Source organism: Crassostrea angulata, chromosome 8, assembly GCF_025612915.1.
Source record: "Crassostrea angulata isolate pt1a10 chromosome 8, ASM2561291v2, whole genome shotgun sequence".
Lineage (NCBI taxonomy): Eukaryota > Metazoa > Mollusca > Bivalvia > Ostreida > Ostreidae > Magallana > Magallana angulata.
Window position 1 is genome coordinate 26,328,948 of NC_069118.1, and position 22,847 is coordinate 26,351,794.

General features: G+C 31.3%; 1 protein-coding gene across 2 annotated transcripts in view; it reads right to left on the bottom strand.

Moving 5' to 3' along the window:
• LOC128159950 (uncharacterized) overlaps positions 1-21,406 on the bottom strand; it is a 33,335-nt gene extending 11,929 nt beyond the window's left edge. For both annotated transcript variants that reach the window (XM_052823189.1, XM_052823187.1), the window contains exon 1: positions 21,303-21,406. In XM_052823189.1, the coding sequence (XP_052679149.1) occupies positions 21,303-21,322 (20 nt within the window). In that variant the 5' untranslated portion in view covers positions 21,323-21,406. The remainder of the gene's footprint in view (positions 1-21,302) is intronic.
• Between the last annotated feature and the right edge of the window lie 1,441 nt (positions 21,407-22,847).

Consider the following 22,847-nt stretch of genomic DNA (forward strand, 5'->3'; position numbering starts at 1 on the left):
AAAGTAGACATCATAGAAGAAAAAATCTATGCATTAATGGTTTAAATTGATTCACTTATCAAAACACCAATGACTGTCCTCATAAGGGATCTACAGGGCTGGCCCCAAAAATATTCAATTATTTGTATCTAAAAAATTAACAACAATTTTAGATGGGCGTAAGAACAAAAAAATGTTAGAATTCTAGAGACTTTTTCAAAGAAATCATGAAAAAGGGGCTGGCCCCTTTACTTATGGGTCAAGACAATCGTAAACTCTATTACAAATAATTTAAAAACGATAAAGATATTGTAATGCATTATAGAAGCAAAGTTGTTGATCGTAAAAATATCTTTCAGAAAATATCATTGCCACGCCCATTTATTACGTAATTAGGGATTTTTAGGGGCCAAAGTACTTAAACTTTGACGCAATATATCTAGAAAAGGAGACATATTTTGTTAAGCATTGTAGAAGAGAAAATGTTTGCATTGATGATTTTCATCAATTCCATCAATCAAAGCACCAATGTCTGTCCCCATTAAGGATCTAAAGGGCTGGCCTTTAAAATATTCAATCATTTGTATCTTAAAAATGAACAACAATTTTTGATGGTTGTAATAACAAAAAATGTTAGTATTCGTGGGACCTTTTGAATGACCCAAGGAAAGGGCTGGCCCTTTCGATTTAGGGCCAAGAGACTCGTAAAGTTTTTTACACATATCTTAAAAAACGATCAAGAACAAGCATTATAGAAGCAAAGTTGTTGATCGTAACAAAATTAGTTTGTAGAACTCATTGCCACACCCATTGATGACGTAATAAGGGATTTTTAGGGGACTAAAACCTTAAATCTTTAATGTGCTGTACAGTACCCGCAACGTTATTTTTTACAAGAAAACGATAGGATAGGATTCACGCACGATAGGATAGCATCGACGCACGATAGAACAGTATACACGCACGAAAGGATAGGATTAACGCACGATAGAACAGTATACACGCACGATATGATAGGATTGATACACGATAGGAAAGGATAAACGATGTTCATGATAAACGTATGATTGCTTTGAACGATATTCACGAACAAACTGAAAATGGCAGAATTTAAGAGAGAACATGTACAAATAAAGAATTACGTGAAATTTCTCTTTAGTAAGAATTGCCGAGTTGTAAATCATAGATGCATTAATTAAAGAATGTATAAAAATGACCAGTTAATTTTTTTTCAGCTAAAATTATGAGCTTTAATGATTAATAAATTTTCTGTATTGTTTTCATTACCAAACACCCTAGCCGATCGCCGCGAAAATTTCATCCCAAGATTAAATCACTCGAAAAATAGCGGGTTTAATTATATAAATCCAACTCTTGTATAAAGTAAATATAAAATATATCATAAGTACATTTCTTTCTGTGTTAGAAAATGATGCATTAAAAACGAATTATTACAGACAAGTTAAATAAATATTTACACAGATACACATTCCGCGTACGATTTGTTAACATTGTTTTCATTACCACCCACCCTAGCTGATTGTCGAGAACATTTCAGCCTGAAATCAAATATCACACGGTAAATAACGGGTTCAAAATACAACTCAGGTTTTAATAAATATAAATTATATCATAAATAGTTTTGTTTCTGTAAAATATGATGCAACAAAATTATATTGCACAAAAGTTAAATCGTACGCAGGTATACACTCTGCGTACGATTTAATATATTCAATATACAGGTAAATATGTTACCTTGTTCCTAAGAACTTTGTTTTTCATTTTCAATGTTAACAGATATGATTTCCATATAATATTGGTAAATTTTGATCTAAAAAATTTAAAAATTTGTATCCTGACGGAATGTTGGATAGGATTTAACAATTCTTGTTTGATAAATATTCGTATACGGCGCACCGAACGAGTTGCAACTTATTAATAAATTACTTGCTTATGAAAAGGCACAAAACGATTAACACGATAGGATAAACGGAAGAATTGTTGAAATTAAACGATAAACCTGATATGATTAACGCACGATAGGATAGGATTAACGCACGATAGAACAGTATACACGCACGATAGGATAGAATTAACGCACGATAGAACAGCATACACGCACGATACGATAGGATTGATGCACGATACGATAGGATAGGATTGTAAAAAATAAAGTTGCAGGTACTCTATGTGAAAAAGCAAAACACTTTGTCAAGCATTTGAAAGGATATTGACAATCGTATTCATTATCTGAAAGGGAGGGGTCGAATGCAAATTCTGAAATTTCATTGATATTTTAATGGTATCGTATAAAAAATTGAACGGAAGACCTACTCGTTACTCGTAACGAGATCGTATCTAGTTATTATTAAGGTCTTTTTCCGTTTTCAACGGAAGACCTTGTACTGATTCTGTTGATAATTAAGGTCTTCCGTTTCCAACGGAAGACCTTATTGTTTTCGTACTGTTTATTATTATTTTTTTTTCCAAATTTTGTGCACGCGATTTCTCAAAAACAACTCAACCGATCTAAACTATTTTTTCACAGATGATGGGACATTATCTGAATTTTATATGTTTTAAATTTTTTGTCGTCGTCACTTCCGGTCCGGATTTACGGTCGATTTTGAAATTTTTTACGACCAATTTTGTGCAGAGCTGATCTCAGAAACTGTAAGAGATATGACTTTGAAATTTTCAGGATAGGTAGAGCATGGTTTGAAGTTGTTCACTATTTAGTTGTTTTGCACCAGTGGCGCTATTCCTTGGAGCTCGCTTAGGCACGAAAATGGGGTAGAAATTTTGAATCAAAATTTTCATATGTTTTGATCAGTATCTTTTTATCAGTTGATATTTTGTTAAGACATATAGAACAAAAGTAGTAGAAAATCAAAAGTTCTATCTAATAAAATCAAGAAAAAGGGGCTGGCCCCTTTAATTAGGGACCAAGAGACTCGTAAAGTCTATTACGAATAACTTGAAAACGATAAATATTTTGTTATGCATTATAAAATCAAAGTTGTTGATCTCTACATTATCGGTTTGAAAAAGTCATCGTCAGGCCCATGTTTGACGTAATTAGGGTTTTTATTCTTTATCTTCAAACTTGGGGGGGGGGGGGAATTTTGAAATTTTATCGATATTTCATGGTATCATTGAATTTAAAAAAAGATCGGACGGAAGACCTACTCGTTACTCGTAACGAGGTCGTATCTAGTTCTTTTTATTCTTTTTTTCTTCTAGACGTTTTTTAAAACTCGAATATCTTGCTTGTTTGTTGTCCTATAAAGTTCAAATTTTCAGGGCTTATTGGTAGTCACTATTTCTCAATATCTAAGGAAAAACGTTGAAATTAGCACTTCCGGTACCAAGTTATCCCCCTTTTAAAAAAAAAATATAGGCATTCCTGTGCACGCAAAGGCTCTAAAACCGCCCATAGCATGTGTTACAAAGTCACAAATCTTGAAAATAAATACTTTGAACGTTGGCCTCCGAGTTTTATTTTCACAATTTCCCCCTTTAAAGTTTCAAAAAATTAATTTGAATTTTGGGCTTCAAAAATGCTGATTTTTGGTTGTGTTTTTGTCTCGTAGCTCTTTAGTTTAAAATTTTCTCTGAACACATACAGAACAAAATATGTGCAAAATATCAAGGGCTTTCACTTGACACCATTGAAAAAGGGCTGGCCCTTTAAATTAGGGGTCTAGAGCCCTTAAAAGTCTTCGCTTTATAACTAAAAAATGGTTAATATTTTGTAATAGCTGTCGATTTAAATGTTGTTTATTATGGTGTTATCAATGTCGTTACAAAATTACTTTGTACCGTTAATGCATAATATGAGTGTAAAAAAGCTTGTCTTGTTAACATGTACCTGTTTTCATTTGGAAAGTAAGTGAATAGTCTTCATGCATATAACGGACATAAATTAACAGCTGGAAGTGTACCAGCATATACGGGATACTTTAATTCATTAGAAAAAGTGTCTTAAAAGTATACGTGTACATGTTTTTCTTACAGCCTTTTTTTTTGGAGTCACCTGGTTAGTTCTTATAGTGGAAAACCGTTAAGAAAAACAAAAACGAGTAAATATAAACGTTCCTTTTCTTATCTAGTGAGATACATAAAGTAGATTTAAAGAAAAATAACTTCCATGAAATAGATTTGGGTCATTTTGCTGCAAGTATTTCAAATCGACCTCAATTCTTAGTTGTGTGCGTCATTACGTAACTCATCCCTCGCCTGCGGCCGAGAAAATCGGTCGCCATGGTCGCGGCTGGACTACCTAGCGGTCAGCGGGTATCTAATACACAAGAGTCGCGTATTTCATATGTGATTTTATTTAGCCGCAAACACAGAATCGTTTTAATATTGACTACACATTAAAGCTTACACTTCTTAATTTGAATTTAACGATAGAGTATCAATGAAGAAATCGCTCTGTTCATTCACAAAATCAATGCGGGATTTAAGGAAAAAAAACCTTATATTTATTAGAGTTTAGTCATCATACTGCAAACATTTTAAACCTTCCTAGGTTCTGAGCTCTCTATGTGTGTTTTACCTTTACCTATTTATCCGATCCTTCATCCACGGCCGAGGAGATTGGTCGCGGCCGCACTACCTAGAGTTCAGCGGTTATCTAATAACATGATATACTTTGAGTTATATACAAGAACTGTTTTTATCTTATGTTCTAAAAGTTCAATTTATTTAAATAAACATATAGAACAAAATAAATTTAAGAGTCGTTCTAAAAACTGATAAAAGCGATATTAATCCAAATCAGAAACATCGTCAGACGTAAATCAATGTTGATTTTTTAAGTCTAAAATGTTCTAAAAATTATACTAATAATGTTTTAGATAAAAAACGAGAAACCACAAAGATTAAACCTTAAAATGATGATCAGCCCTCGCACATAGCCCAGGAGATCCTGCGCGAGTTGACAAGTGATCTTCGGTAGCTTCATGTTCTTCTACATGTACGTTATCACATGTGCATGTTTATTGATATTTTGTACGATCTAAACTATTTGTTTATTCGAGATTTTGACTGGTACATGTAAGATTGACTTGTGTTTCAACTTAAATTGAAACACAACTTTCAGAGAGAGATCAAAACTGGAAGCAGAATATAGAAAATAAAACACTCTCCAAGCAATCAAGGCAGGATAAAAAAATCAAATATCGAATTAACACATGAGATAGAGGCTGCCACGATAAAAGAATTGTCCGGATTGAGGGATTCAGTGATTATTCTAAGAATGTTCACATGAGTTTTGTTTAGATTTTATCGGTTACATGATCACAGTGCAAGGGCTTTATTTTTTTCAAAATGTGGCGAAAATCAATTTTTGGTGACTACTTAACATGTGTACTCTTTAATGTGTGTCACTTTCCCACCCGTGTGTTTATTCGGACAGTCTACGCTAATTCAATCCGCTCCACGTGCGACCGAAAATCTCGTGTCGCTTCAGCCCACATGAGCTCAGAATATTGCCCCCGTTCTGCAGATCAGCAATTGTTATAAAATTGAGTAACATATAGAAAGGAACTTTCACTGCAGTGGTCAATTGTTAAACAATAAGTATCTAAATATTGGATGTCAATCATCGTCACAATAAAGGTGTGATATCGTAATCTGAGAATGTGGCTAAAAAATTAACCTGTTGAACACGCTAAACTTCTATAGTTATGAACAGAATAAAATATATCGATATTATTATCAGATACATAAATGACTTAATAAGTTATGTATGTCTCTGATATTATAAGTTTACTTAAAAAGTTTTAAATAAAATTTGTTCTCAGGATTAGAAGTAATGATATACGACTACATTGTGCAATGAAGTCGGTCATCATAGAAATCATCAGAGTACTTGAACTGTCGACAGTTTGTTATTTCTTTGAAAGACCATAATTCAATTGACTTGCAGACTATAATATACCGACTTTTCCCAAAAATGTATGCACTTAATTGCGATAGATATGTGTTCTTGGGGATTATACTAACTGTTATATGCACATTGATGAAAAAATCATTAAAGTTGTGTAGTATGAGGTTTTAATGCAAATCAATTCACTTAAAACTCAACTGAATATTTTATTTTAAATATGGCTTGTCAAAATGGAAGATTATTAACTTGTAGCTTGTTAACTCTGAAAAAGTCTAGAACAGAAGAAATAGAGTCTCTATGGCTTTCGCTACATCTTCTTATCTATGTGTACGAGTACATAAAGCTATTTTAGATTTTGATTCATTATATAAAAAGTGTTGTTTTTCTTAACCTAAAATTTAGATCTATAGAAATTCAGTATCTAACTTCGCAAAAGCTTTGAAACCTTACCACTTGGAAATCATTTAGTGATGCAAATTAACAAATGCTAATGAAAAGACATCATTGTAACCCAAGGGTTTCCTATCCTTTCCGATGACGACGATGAGAAGAACTCAAATGTGTATACAAATCATACATTTACATGAATATTTATATGTGATATGATAGAAATAATTGAAAAATATAGGTCGTTTTTGTGCTGCACAAAACGGGCGAAAAGGATTTTTATACTCCACGAAAATTTATTGGGGGGAGGGGTAAAATAAAAATCACCTTGTCCGTCTGTCTGTGCAAAATTCGTGTCCGGTCTATATATCTTTCTGATGGAGAAACATTGGAAGTTCTTACTTCATAAAAATATTACTTATTAACTGACGAAGCGTCATGACCTTAACCCAAGATCATTAGGACAAAGGACAAGGTCATTGGCAGGAAAAGTGCAAAATTTATTTCCGGTCCACTTTTGAATTTCTTACTTCACACAAAGATTGCTTATGACCTGACAGTGTATAATGATTTGTCCCTAAAGTCATTTAAGGAGAAACATTGGGAGTTTCTATTTCATATAAATAAAAGATTCCTTATGACCGATGATGTGTCCTAAGCTTGATCCAGGGACAGTTGCGCAAGTTCAAAGTCATATTAAAAAATGCTTAATTCCGGTTTGTGTCATATCTTGTATTAATGGAAATGAGACAAAGCTAAAGTTTGACAGAAAAATTGCTTGTGACCTGTAAATATACCCTGTCTTGTCTGACTCACTTTAAGAAGAAGCATCAATTATTCTCCAATAGAAAAATACGTGAGTTATGATTTTTTTCTTAGCGGGAGTATCATTTGTGAGCTTACTAAAAGTACCTTTTAGATGGTCCAGTGGGAGCGCTGCCCCCGCCACCTTTCTCGCAAACAAAATTTCCCTTAAGTTAACGTTTAGAAAATTGATTTTTGGGGCATCCCCTCCCCCCCCCCCCCCCGCCACACACACACTTTTATTATAATCAAATTTATTATATACATGTTCATCTATGATGTTCTTTTTAAAGTTATCCTAAATGAAGTAAATTAAACGAAGAACTTGCTGCCTGGTATAAAAATAATACTTTGAAATTGAGTCTCGTTTTGGATTTTTTTTAACTTATTATTATCATATTAATAATCCAGTCTCATTAAAACCATTTCCCTTCCCCTTACACTCGTCAGGGTCTGATAGACCTGTATCAATAACATATCATTTCCACTTGACCTCCACATTTGTATACAATCTAAATATACTTCTTACTACCGAATATATCCCTTTATCTGTTTAACGAGTGGTGCAACTTTTCAATACTCAGTCTAGAGGTGACATAGAAAACAGGCATGAATTAATTTGTTTGTCTCCATTTGAAGAGTTCCAATCACTTTTCTAAAGCTCTAATTGGTAAGAAAAAATGGTCGTGTAAAGATGAAATTTTATTAATACAGGGTCTGTCAGGCTCTGACAAGTGTGAGAAGGAGGTGGTTTTAATCAGACTGATTGACAATCCTTTCGCGACACGAAGTTGCGACAGAAGACCTACTCGTTGCTTTGCAACGAGCTTGGCTCTAGTTGTTTTGTACTGTTTCTTCTTATTAATATTTTTTCAAATTTTGTGCACGAGATTTCTCTAAATCTATTCGACCGATTTCGACCATTCTTTCACAGATGTTTGGACGTGATCTAAACTTGATCCATTTTTGTTATTTTTTTCGTAATCACTTCCGGTACCAAATTATCGGCCATTTGTAATTTTTGACGACCCTTTTGTGCAGCTATAAACTCGGAAACCATTAGAGATATGAATATGACATTTTCAGGATAAGTAGACCATAGTTTGAAGTTGTGCAGCATGTAGTTGTTTAACGCTTGTTGCGCCAATTCTTGGAGCTCGCCTCGGCACGAAAATTGGGTACGAATTTTCATTTAAAATATTCATACGTTTTGATGTGTATCTTTTTATTAGTTAATATTTTGTTAAGACATATATAAAAAAAAAGTAGTAGATAATCAAAAGTTCTTTCAAACAAAATCAAGAAAAAGGGACTGGCCCCTAAAATTAGGGGCCAAAACACAAAAACACAAACACAAAATTGTAAATTTAATTAAATCGTGTTAAAATGACCTTAGACTAATTTTAAAACATATCTAAGTTGACTTACAATTTTGCGTCTGATGAAATCTTTCTCGAATTGATTGGATGAATTTTAATTTTTTTGAAAATTTTGAATTTAATTAAATCGTGTTAAATTGACCTCAGACTTATTTTAAAACATAATATCTATATTGCGCTTACAATTCTACTAATTGACCACATACTAATTTCAAAACATAATATCTAGGTTGCGCTTACAATTCTACGTCTGATGACATCTTTCGCAACTGAATTAAGAAAATCAAGAAAAGGGGTCTGTAAACTCTATTACAGATAACTTAAAGACAATAAAGATTTTGTAATGCATTATAGAAGCAAAGTCGTTTATCGTTACAATATCTATCAGAAAAAATTATTACCACTCCATTTATGACGTAATTAGGGATTTTTAGTGGCCAAAGTACTTAAACTTTGAGCAATTTATCTAGAGAAGGAGATATATTTTGTTCAGCATTGTAGAAGAGAAAATATCTGTATTGATGATTCTTATGGATTTCGTTAATCAAAACACCAATGTCTGTCCCCAATAAGAATCTAGAGGGCTGGACCCTAAAATATTCAATCATTTGTATCTAAAAAATGAACAACAATTCTAGATAAGTTCAAGAACACAAAAGGTCGTGAGACCTTTCGAAGGAACTCAAGTAAAATGGGCTGGCTCCTTTATTAGGGACCAAGACTCTCATAAACTATATTCCAAATAACTTAAAACGATAAAGATTTTGTAATGCATTAAGGAAGCAAAGTTGTTGATCGTTCCAATATCTATTAGAAAAAATCATTGCCACGCCCATTTATTACCTAATTAGGGATTTTTAGTGGCCAAAGTACTTAAACTTTGACGCAATTTATCTAGAGAAGTACACATATTTTGTTAAACATCATAGAAGAGAAAATGTTTGAATTAATGAATTTAATTTATTCCCCTTATCAAAACACGATTTTCTGTCCCCATTAAGGATCTAGAGGGCTGGACCCTAAAATATTCAATCATTTGTATCTAAAACATGATCAATAATTTTAGATGGGTGTAAAAACAAAAAATGTAAGTATTTTAAAGACCTTTTCAAAAAAATCAAAAAAGGGGCTGGTCCCTTAAATTAGGGGCCAAGGCACTCGTAAACTCTATTACAAATAACTTAAAAACGATAAAGATTTTGTAATGCATTATAGAAGCAAAGTTGTTGATCGCACCAATATCTATTTGTAAAATTATTGCCACGCCCATTTATTACGTAATAAGGGATTTTAAGGGGCCAAAGTACTTAAACTTTGACGCAATATAACTAGAGAAGAAGACATATTTTGTGAAACATCATACAAGAGAAAATGTTTGAATTAATGATTTAATTTGATTCGTCTTATCAAAACACGAATTTCCGTCCCCATGAAGGATCTAGAGGGATGGCGTCTAGAATATTCAAAGATTTGTATCTCAAAAATGATCAAGAATTTTAGATTAGTGTAAGAACAAAAAATGTAAGTCTTTTTAAGACCTTTTCAACAAAATCAAGAAAAAGGGGTTGGCCCCTTAAATAATGGGCCAAGGCACTCTTAAACTCTATTACAAATAACTTAAAAACGATAAAGATTTTGTAATGCATTATAGAGGAAAATTAGTTGATCGTACCAATGTCTATTAGAAAAAATAATTGCCACGCCCATTTATTACGTAATTAGGGATTTTTAGGGGCCAAAGTACTTAAACTTTGACGCAATATAACTAGAGAAGTAAAAATATTTTGTTAGACATCATAAGAGAGAAAATGTTTGAATGTATGATTTAAATCGCTTCCACAGATCAAAAAACGAATTCCTTTTCACATTAAGGATCATAAGTATCTCAAAAATGATCAACAATTTTAAATGAGTGTAAGAACAAAAGATGTTAGTATTCTTAAGACCTTTTCAAAAAAATCAAGAAAAAGGGGCTGGCCCCTTAAAAATAGGGGCCATGGCACTCTTTAAATCTATTACAAATAATTTAAAAAACGATAAAGATTTTGTAATGCATTATAGAAGCAAAGTATTGATCGTGACAATATCTATCAGAAAAGATCAATTGCACGCCCATTTATTACGTAATTAGGGAGTTCTAGGGGCAAAAGTACTAAAACTTTGACGCAATAAATCTAGAAAATGAGACATATTTTGTTAAGCATTGAAGAAGAGAAAATATCTGTATTTAGATTTCTAATCAATTCCCTTAATCAAAGCACCAATGTCTGTCCCAATGAATGATCTACAGGGCAAGCCCCTAAAATATTCAATCATTTGTATCTAAAAAATGAACAACAGTTTTAGATGGTTGTAAGAACAGGAAATGTTATTAATCGTGGGACCTTTTGAATAAACTCAAGAAAAAGGGGCTAGCCCCTTAAATTAGGGGTCAAGAGACTCGTTAAGTCTCTTAAACATACCTGAAAAACGATCAAGATTTTGTAAAGCATTATAGAAACAAAGTTGTTGATCGTAACAATATCAGGTTGTAAAACTTATTGCCACACCCATTGATGACGTAATTAGGGATTTTTAGGGGACTAAAACCTTAAATTTTTAATGTGCTGTATGTGAAAAAGCAAAAGTTTTTGTGAAGCATTTCAAAGGATATTAGTAATCGTTTACATTATCTGAATGGGAGGGGTTGAGTGGAAATTATGAAATTTCATTGATATTTTATTGGTATCGTTTAAAAAATTAAACGGAAGATCTCCACGTTACTCGTAACGAGATCGTATCTTGTTATTATTCTTTTTTTGTCTTACAAATTTTGTGCAGGTGATTTTTCAAAGATGGCTCATTCGATTTTCTTCAAATTTTAAGGGTTAATGTGTTGGCATCTGGAGTTTGTACCGCTGTTTCAATTTTTTGATAATCACTTCCGGTCGGAAGTTATCGTCCGTTTTACGATTTTTTAAAGTCAATGTTGTCGGCTAGAGATCCAAAAAACAAATTAAGATATAGGGCTGAAATTATCAGTAAAGATAGACTTCAATTTTACCTGTTGCAACATGGTCATAAAAACGTCTGCCATCACTTCCGGTCGTCACCGGAAGGAAAGATAAAAAAATCGATTCTTTCAACTTTCAACCCCCCCCCCCCCCATTGTCGAATGATCTATTAAAATCAAAATATAATTTGGGTGTCTGAAAACTTTTATAAGCTGGTAAAAAATGTTATTCTTAAAAAAAGATTACATTACACCTTGCATAATTGACAAATGATCTATTGAGATATGATCAGAGGTCATATTTCTACCTTGGGATCAATAACTGGTATTCATTGACAAGTTAAAATTAGTAACAATAAATGATTCAAATTATAAATATTTATGCTCCACATTCAGCCCCCCCCCCCCAATCTAACCTGGTTCTTAAGATTCAGTCTTCTTAATACATTCTTACATGTGTACAGTTGCAAATCTTAAATCCTTTCTTGATTGCTTTTCATCTCCTGAAGCACATTAACATTTCGGAAATTGCTTTATTCAATTTTTAAGATTTATAAACAAAATGTTATATTCATGTCTATTCGCCTATTTGGGGCAATTGTAAAGTCTCCTAAACAAAGCAGTGTCAACATTAGGCTAGGAATTACCCACATGGATCAAAAACTACATATCAATAAGATAAAATACTTTATTATTTGTAGTTCTAGAATGTCAAAGTGTCTCCAAGGGGGCATAATCTATATACAATTTTACGCGCAATGACACAAAGAGCAAGAATAAATTATATGGTTTAGGGATGAGGATCTCAGATCTCAAAAGTTAACAAAATATAATATACAGTGTATCATCATTTCCTATTTCATAAAGGCGCATTGGGGGGGGGGGGGGGGGTTAAAGACAACACCTGGGGGACATTAATGTACTTTATACCATTTGATGCACCATAATGACATTAGAAGATATTTTGTATTTTCCTGTTTCCTGGGGTCAGAACAGTCCCATAAGGTCATGACCTACATTGATGCATTATAATACATTAAGAAAGAAATACTCCTTCCTATTATAACTCATATACAAATGATAAATGTCTACACTTATTTACATGTAATACACAAATTTAATACGAAATTATTTATACAGGGTCAACATGGGGTCAACTCAATTGTGCAAGTCTAACAAATGAAAAATAACTTTTGCAATTAAAATGACAGAAACTTTACAAATGCAATAGGATAGGTAACGATGATAAGCTTATTTAAATATTAAAAAATAATGATACAGTATGCTGTCAAAGGGAGATCACATTTAGAAAGTGAAAGTAGAACTTATGTATGCTGGCATCTCATTATATTGTGCTACTGCTACTACATGTATTATGCTTACCTATATTGGTCAACACCATAATGATAATCCAATTAAAACAAAATAACGAATTCCTTTAGCTGATCTTAACTAATCCTTTTCTGCATATGAAAAACATATACATGAATGTATACACGTGAACCCATCTAATCGAAGAGCTAGGTAAAACTAGTACCCGCTAATGAGACCTGTAGACCTGTGTTGTGTAAGTAACCTCGGACAAAGAACAGTTATTTGTAACATGCATGTATTTTTATGACCTATTCTTCAAATCCACTTTCACTATTTTATTAGGTAAATAACAGCTTTAAGGTGGTGCAGGACACCTTCATATTGTGATGTATACTTCCTATTGAGATAAACAATAAAGTATATTAAATATTAATTAAATATTTACCCCCCAAATAATGTTACCTAACATTGAAGCGCAATGGGTTAGAGCGTTTACATGTCTGTAAGAGCATTGGGGTCCAAGGTGTATTTTTGGTAATTTTACTGTTGATATAAATGAATTTTCATGGGGAGGGAGTGGGTCTGGTCCCCCTCACTCCCACCCCTTCTCTAAATCTGTGCACACGATGATGTTCATGTAGGCACACTGAAGCAAATCTAAAACCGGCAACCGCCACAGGGAGGGGCATAATTTAATTTTTAATTTTGTTTGTAATAATTATATAGGCCATTATACTTTCTATGACATGAACTAATAAGATTATTGATTAACTGAAAATTCACTGCAAACAGTTCAATCCCAAATTGCACGTAAAGTTCTACTCATGTGTATTATCATATGGGAAGGGATCTCATCCTTCAGTTATGAAAATTATGATTTTTAAATGTTTTACCGGAGCTTGCATGTGGCCTTCATTTTCAATTAAACTGGTACAAAACAGGATTATTTAGGGGCAAACACTTGGTGTGGGTATTACTGTCTAATGACAGCATCTAGTTTGTTGTTGTTGTTGTTTTTTTTTCATCAAAAGGTAAGTCTGTCTATTGTTACATTGTAATCAAATCATTAACAACAAAAAGCATCATTCCAAAATAAGTTTTTTAATGATTGTATTTGTGTGTGTAAGACGTGTAGAAGTTTTCACGAAAGAAGGTTTAAACTTCAAAAGATGAGTTGAGATAAAATATTACCGGGACTCAAAAATACATTTTTCTTTTCAAAAAGTACACTCGGAGTAAACTCCAAGTGAACCCCATGAGTAAACGGATTTAGTTGAAGTTTACTCCGGTGTAAGTCTGGGTCTGATCAGTATTGTAGCTTGTATAAACTCCGACTTCCCAAATCACTTTCAAATTACCGACATTGGTGGCTGGATAGGAATAGTCATGCTTAACAGCACGTGGCTTGCGTATCTTAACCTGTGCGCTTGTCAAGTGCAATCGCTCGCTTTTTTTCAACATCCCATTATTTCAAAGAAAAAATGTGCTTATTAAATCAAGAGAATTGGAAAGTTTTGCAAAGATTTGTTGTGTATTACCCGTATTCAAAAGTTATTATAAAACGAATTGTACATGTCTCACAAATGCCTTGTTTGGTGAATCTCGAATTTTATTTTGGAAATTGGCGTGTCTCTAGTAGATAATTATAGCACATAACGTAAATGAACACATTTCACACTTGGACACACTAGATTTAGATTCAGTTATTATTATATATAATAATTATTGACACTAAGAAGACACATTTCAGAAATCGGACGCTTCACCTATCCGGACAATTTGACTTGGTATAAAAGCTTCCGGATAACTGAGATTCCACTAATATAGATACATACTACTTTATGAGAAAAATATTTAAAGTCCGTAGATATTTATTTATATTATATATTCTTATATAATGTCTATATCTTATTTATATGCAATAGTTAATGCAACATTCAAAAATGAAAAATTGAAAAAAATGGCACCACGCTTTTCGTGCCAAGAATGTTATCTGCAGAACATCTGGATAATTTAAGGTTGTCCCCGTAGTATTGTTCACAAATCAAACAAAACTGTAGAATAGCTACAAGACCCTTTTACAACAACCGTAATGGCGATCACAAAAGATAAATGGCATTCAATTTGGTGTTCAACAATAATAAAGATTTAGAAGGCTGTATTCTGTTTTTGAAACTTGTTAAAAACCAACTACCCAGAAATGCAAAATTTTATGCAGAGGTTTAAATTGGTGTAAACTTGTTTGACAATCCTGGCAATATTGCACGCTGCTATGCATACTACTTCGAACGGATTTACAACCAATAATATAACTGTTGTTATATATATATATATATATATATATATATATATATATATATATATATATATATATATATATATATATATATATATATATATATATGACTGCCGTCATGAGAACAGGGCCCTTAAGGTCAAAATTTCACAAACTCACCTTTTTTGGTTTGGTTTCGTCCCCCGAATGATTGGGGTAATTCAACCCGCATGCTATAAATCGATTGTTAAGAGAGCAAACTTCAGAAATATTAAAAACAAAACGTACACATGTTTATTTGTTATCTGTCTGATTATTTCGACCTTTATTACATGTAAATGCGATGTCAAAGTCGTAATACAACCATACCCATGTCGTTGTCATGGGTGAAATTTAACATAAGGCGAAATAACGCGGTACCATTTTGGATCGTTTGTTTGTTAGTAATTTATGTACATATTTTTTTTTTCATTGAAATTTGGCTTAATTGATTAGAAAAAAAAACTACTGCAATGTCTATTATCATACATATACTAAGAGTAACCATCGTTTAAAAGCGTGCATAAAATTTGATATAAAATCGGAACAAGCAGCTATAAGCATGTTATGACAATTTTAGTAAGACATGTTAATACTATTTTGACGTAGCTCATCGTAAACGTCGTGACGTCACGAACGTCTTTGTTTTGCATTATATTTTCTTCATTGCTACCTCTACCGTCTTTAATTGTTTAAAGTTGAATTAATCAATAATATTCTTCAATTCTAGATTTCTTTAAAACGAGAACAAAACATTTTGAATATCCAGATATAGCTTAAGTTCTGCAGCTAATCCAGGTACACTTTCAATGAATCCACATGCAATGAACCCTCCAAAAAATTAAAATAGATAGTTAAATGATATTCAAAGAAAACAAATATCAAACTTCTCCGCAACCTTAAAATACATCAAAGTTTTTAAGGGGCTGAGAAGCAAATAAGCAAACATGATGGTCAAATTCGATGCCTATTGTTCCACAATTTTGGAGCAATGCAAAAGTTTATTTTAAAAAAAGAGAAATATTTATTCTTTTTGATCAACCTTTGGCACGGAAATTTTATTGCATATTTATTGATAATACTTTTTAGGTATCTTTATAGTTCTGATGCAAGTTTAAAATCAATAGCTGTTCTTAAAACTCGGAAGTTAAATGCTATCAACACTTAATTCTTATAAAATTACAGGTGAAAAAAAATCGGCTTTGACTGTCTCACTGAAAAGTTACAACTACAAAAATTTGAACAATTATAAAATTAAATAATAGTCGTTTATAGAGTGCATACAGTTGCATACGGTATTGCGATGTTTTCAGAAATATCTCGATTCTTGGATTTTTTTATTGCTGAACTTTGTAACAAACACACATTAACATTGATTTCAGTATTATGGAAATTTGTTTCCTGTATAAAAAAGAAAAGTTTAGAGACCATCATCTATGAAGTTGAATTGTACATCCATGCATGTTATTAATTGTAAATATTGCACATGTAGTGTTTATATTTATCGATACACATGAATTTTTTATTTATAAAACGGCAATTTTATCGACTTTACATCAAAAGTATAGTTATATAATGACTGCGTTTACAAACCTGCTTAATTTATTGATCTATTCATTTATAGGAATTTTGAATCATGTAAGTAACTGGTTTGAGATGAATATAATCATATAAAAATGCAATAAATCCACGATAATGAGGTAAATTTTCAAACATGTTATGACTGATTTTTTTTTAATTTTACGTAAACTACCTGAAAAAGTACACACAACATGTGGATTTGGGTAATTAAATTGCCCAAGAAAACAAAGTATGTTGCTCTCAAATAATAAACAAGTGTTTCATCCGTACAGGTATATACTTTTATGTTATTTCATTAAAGGCACTTTACATAAAAATGTCACTAAGAATCAGATTTTTCCATGAAATCAAATGCGATATATCAGTGTAAATTTTTACGCTGTGAAATTAGTTCTCAAACTCTTTTAATCTGTTAATTACATGCGTTTTAATTCGTTAAATATTTTCAAAATTTGATCACAAAGTCATTAGTAATAGAATTATGCGATAATCTATTTTGTATGTTGTCAGAAGCACTATAATTGAGACATAGCCGCTTCTCTCGTGTTCCTTCCGGCTAATTTAATCAAAGTACTGAAAGTACTGTTAGACAGTGGCGCCGTTTGAAAGTGGCATATAACATGTATGATAATTAATTAATTTGTCGAAAATCCAAAGCCAGTATCTCATTCATGTACTAATACTTAACGCTTAATTGCACAACTGGTCGTGAGTTTCCTACATGGATAATTCTATGAAAATCGTAGTTGTGATCACAATCCACAATTTACAAATGTTGTGTCTCTTTATCGTCATCTTGGGAAAACCCATAGATTGATCACAGTAGTCTTTGTTGTATCGAAGTTTGTATCTACATGTTTGTATCTATATAAGTTGACATTAAAATTCCGTTTTCGGTAATACATCTACTACATGTATGTATTTTGATTGCCCCAGAATGACTCATTGAATACGTGGGTTGCCACCACATATTGAATGAATTAATCAAATCCAAAGCGATTTAATCACAGTACGCCCAAATATTTGATTGTATAAAGAAGGGGATTTTTTTTCCCTTTTGACCTTTGGGTTGACCCGGTAAAGGGGAACAAATTTTGAAAAGTGTGGATTGGATATAATAAATGGATAAAATACTTATCAGGTTTTTACTTATTATTTGGTAGACATGTAGTATGTTTATTGTCCCTCTCGAAAGCATTTTCCGTCAGTTTCTTCACGGGGAAAAAGTTGCAGTCTTGTGGACCATCACACTTGCTTTTGTCCTCATAGTCAGTTAATACATTTAGGTGTAAAGAAAACGGAATAGTTTACAAGAAACTGTTTCATAAAACTGGTATTGCTTCTGGAATGTACGTCATCATGAAATATATATATATATATATATATATATATATATATATATATATATATATATATATATATATATATATATATATATATATATATATATATGGGTCATTATCAAAATATGCAGCCTTTTGTGTCAGTGTCAATTTAAAGGGGGAAAATAATGTTCTGGGGAATATATACAGTACCATTGGATTTTAGAAACTTAAACCTATATTGTTGAACAAATAAATCGACAATTTTACTGCTTAAAGTATAAAGAAATATTATTTGTTATGAGATTTCAGTGAATTTATGTTGTCATTAAATTTCTCCAACGTCTTTAACCTACAATATCTTCAATAATATTGATGTTTTATTCCAAAAATCACCGTTAATTTTCAAAACATCATTCATATTTTAATTTCTGCTATGCTGCTTAACAAGTTCTCTTTTAAAAACAATGAATTTGATGAGATATATGCTTGTACAAAAAACTTTTGTCATTGGTGTTACAAGGCAAATTATATAAAAATATCTTAAAATACATCAAGTAAATAATATGGTACTACAGTTGGAATCCCCCAGATCATAGTGACATCATTACCTGCTACTAAATAGATAAATGTATCAGTGATGACATCATTGTGATAGAAACTATGGCAGAAAATGTTAATATGCTCCGAAAAATACAATGTTAACTGTGTCAATGGGATAACGTGCTATTTAAGGTTTTCTATTATGAAAGAACAAAAAAGTTTTTCACATAAATGATGAATGTTTATCACATTATAACATAGGCTATGTAGCTTTGTCTAGTATCTGTTCTCTTGGGTCATACTGCTACATTTACTATGGATACATCAGTGGTATAACGGTCAGTGGTGTAACCAAAAATTGTTGTTACACCACTGAAAAAACTTTTACACCACATGACATTATTTAATTATTTTACTTTTTCTTCCATTTCATTTATATTTTGAGCATTTTGAACAATTGTTATTTATCAATTTTACAAGTTAGACACTGTCACAATAAAGAAAGCTTGACTATTTAATTGCAATTGTGTTTTCTTAATCTGGAAAATGAGACCTGTTACACCACTGACATTATTTGAAACACCATTGACATTTTGTATGCTCTAATTATGTTTTACTCATTTAAATACTTGATTAAAAGATAAAATTAAAAACAAATTCATTCTAATAAAGAAATGAAATTATCCATATTTTATTTTTATTAAAAAATAAAACTTTTTAATGACTTATAGTGTATTATAAGATATGTTATTCCACTGACATTTCACATTCCCTATTATGTTATACTAAAATCTTTCAAATGCTTAAAGGTAACAAATGCTAACTGAGCTTCAACAAACATATATAGACAAAGAGAAAGTGTATATACGTTGTATGCATTGATTTTGGAGAAAATTGGAGAAAATTCAATTTTATTGTCCAAAATGTATGATTGATATGAGCTGGTATAGTATTGACGATGTTGTTTGTGAGATTGATGAGGCAAAGAAAGTTCGTGCTCGGTACAAGGTGGATAAAAGCGTGTAGATGCCAATAGTAAAAAATATAACATCAAAGAATGAGTGAATTCATGTAAAAAAAAATCTACATGCAATCTTTCTGTCAGTGGTGTAACACTGATTATAAGTGGTGTAACAGTGTGTCTATCTTCAGATTTAATAATGAAATTTATGAAAGAATGAGGCACGAAAACTTTTATTTAAGATCAATTTAATCACGTTTTAAATGCAATCAAAAATAGAAATTAATTTATTTTACAAAATTTAACACGCTTATCTCTTATTAATTATAGTGGTGTAACTTTTATGTCAGTGGTAAAACATAAAAATCAGTGGTGTAACATGTACATTATCTCCAAATAGAATCAACTGACAATGATACATGTATATTTGAAAACACCACTGCATTTGAGTAACATCAAGACTTTGTCTCAAATGTTATGTTGGTCGCTATGTAAATGTGTCAAATATTTTCTGTTATCTAATTCTAATAACTTTAAATGAATTTTGTTGATATAAACTTTATGTCCATCATTTTAAATAAATTATTTTATTTTATTTAAATTTTTTTCCTATACTATATACCTGTTACACCACTGACAAAATGTTCACAGTTCATTAAATTTCAGTATAATTATCGACCAAATGGTAGATTCCAATGTTTGCAAATATTTAGATGTTATACTTCATTGTTTGTTAAATGTGTTTTTTGCAATCAAAGTATTTTTTCAGCAATAAGTCTGCATATTTTGATAATGACCCATATATATATATATATATATATATATATATATATATATATATATATATATATATATATATATATATATATATATATATATATATATATATATATATATATATATATATATATATATTATAGCACTAAAAAATAACCAACGCCTCGAACAATTAAATAAAATATTGTCAAATTTTCTGGACAACCCGTCCCTTCTTCAGGACAACAAAATATAAACTACATATGAACACCCTCTACAAAACTAGCACTAATCTAAAAACTAAATAATATATAAAAACTAAATAATATATAAACACCGGATCGAAACGTGGCAGCTACATCTTTGTATTTAAGATTTCAAGCCCTAGAAAGAAAAATTCCGTCCGGCGCAGCGAACGGTCTGTGAAGAAGTGCTGAAAGATAACGCGAACGAATTAATTTGCTAATTGGGGGTTACTGTTAATTAAGTTGTACTAGTAAGATAATTCGTAGTAAAGGTTTGTAGGGAAGATAGGCTCTGTAAAAGACCACATAAATATACATAAGAGTGAAAAACTAATGAGAGTTAAATAAAGAAAATAAAAAGAATAAAAAAACAATTAAAAATAACAAAACCGATTAGGGAACGAGCTAAAAAGTTGAATAATTAACATGAATGATCGTTTGTACATGGACCCAAAGGGATGATGATGGTGATACTGCTACGAAAACAAATCAGTACTTAGTTGATGTTCATTTTGGTGAAGTCACTTAATTTGTTTATGCCGTCAGGGCGGAATGACTTCAGTCAAAGCATCCAAAAAATTTCTTTATTTTTTTTTGTCTCCGCATCTGTCCAGTCTGGGTTGTGATCAATAACCAAAACCATATATATATATATATATATATATATATATATATATATATATATATATATATATATATATATATATATATATATATATATATATGCATATATAAGTAACTAATAAAAATGAAAATTCTGTAATATTTATAAACTCGTTAATAATCGTATAGGGTATATGTGTAATTCTTTAATTTCAAAATATTTTACCTTGTACATTTCCCTGCCATGATAATCCGAATATTTAACTCTGTACTTAGCAAAGGTATGAATAAGTATCCCTTTAAGCTAAACACCGCTTGTAAATAGGTAGCGTCACCCTGGTACCTGGGTTATAAACCCTTCGATTTCGTTACAACCGATTGCACACCTGAAACTCGTGGGCGATGTATAATATTCGTTTCGTGCTTTTAAAGTGGAGAGACAAATATAGAAAAAGTCGCTTTTTTGAGTTTGATAAACTGGGTCCGATCGGTATACCTCACGGCTGAACGGTTTCCTTTTTTTAAGATATAACCTTTTTCAAACATTTCTGCCCGGTCGTAGACTTTTATTCAAGTCAATTTTTTTAATGGAAAAATATGAAGATTTGAGCTTTTCAATTAATCTGATTTTTTTTCACTTTGCTGTCAATTTTTTTTCTTTATTATATTAGGATTTTTCTAGTTAAATATTAATTGTTGTCTTAATTACCACTATTGACTGCTGTTTAAGGGGGAACAGAACATATATCACGTGACTATCACTGCAATGAAGCTTTGATGTGCTAACTGTATTATAACGTCATAATTGATTTGATTACATATTGCTATATGATGTCATTTATTCATTATGACATCATACTAGATTTGTTTGACATCTTAACTGTACTTAACGGCTCTAAAGTAGTCATTGTCAAAACACAAGGTAGTAGAAATATAATATTCATAATTTTAGAAATGTAAATGTAAGAAATCATAAGCTGTTAATATAATCAGATATGTTCTGATATTGATCTCTTCATCTTAATCGATAAATCTGAAAAATTTATTACTTCTTTGATGGTTCCAAACAGAATTTGTCACAAAAAGTCATAATTACAGAATAACGGGTAGGGGTGCTTCCTGTTGTAGTAACTTTCATAACTGCCAAGAAAGTTGCCATGATAAGTTTATAAGTTATAAAGCACATGCAAAGGTTGATATTGTGAACATTTGAAAAAAAAGTTGATTTGCTATCACATTTTGTTCAAATTTAGAATAAAAAAAATTCTGAACTTGAAGTGCTGATTCCAGCAATATATTGATAGAAATATGATATTGCTATAAAAAAAGCAAAAAATAGAAACAAATTTGAAATTTGTTTTCGTTCTGAAAATTAATGAATATAATTTGGAAATAAATTCCATCAAATAAAATAATTATTGCAGAAATTGAAAGTGTTTAAAAAATTCATAATACCAAAAACGGGGAATAATTCCCATCGAAATATCTCCTTTGCAAGGTAAAAAAGTAGTCACGAAAATGATAAATGTTGTAGTGGACATCTTAATGTAAATGTGTTAAATAAAGCAAAAGACAATTGACAAATAATTTTACATTGCAACCCCCTGTTCCCCTTTAAAAATGGTCAACTGTAATCGAATAAATAATTACTCAACCATAAACGTTTATGTTGAAAAGCGTTGAACGCGTTTTCAATAAGTTTCTCGGATGTGTTTTTCAAAAGGTTTCAATTCAATCTATTTCCTATCTTTAACTGATTGTAAAAACATTT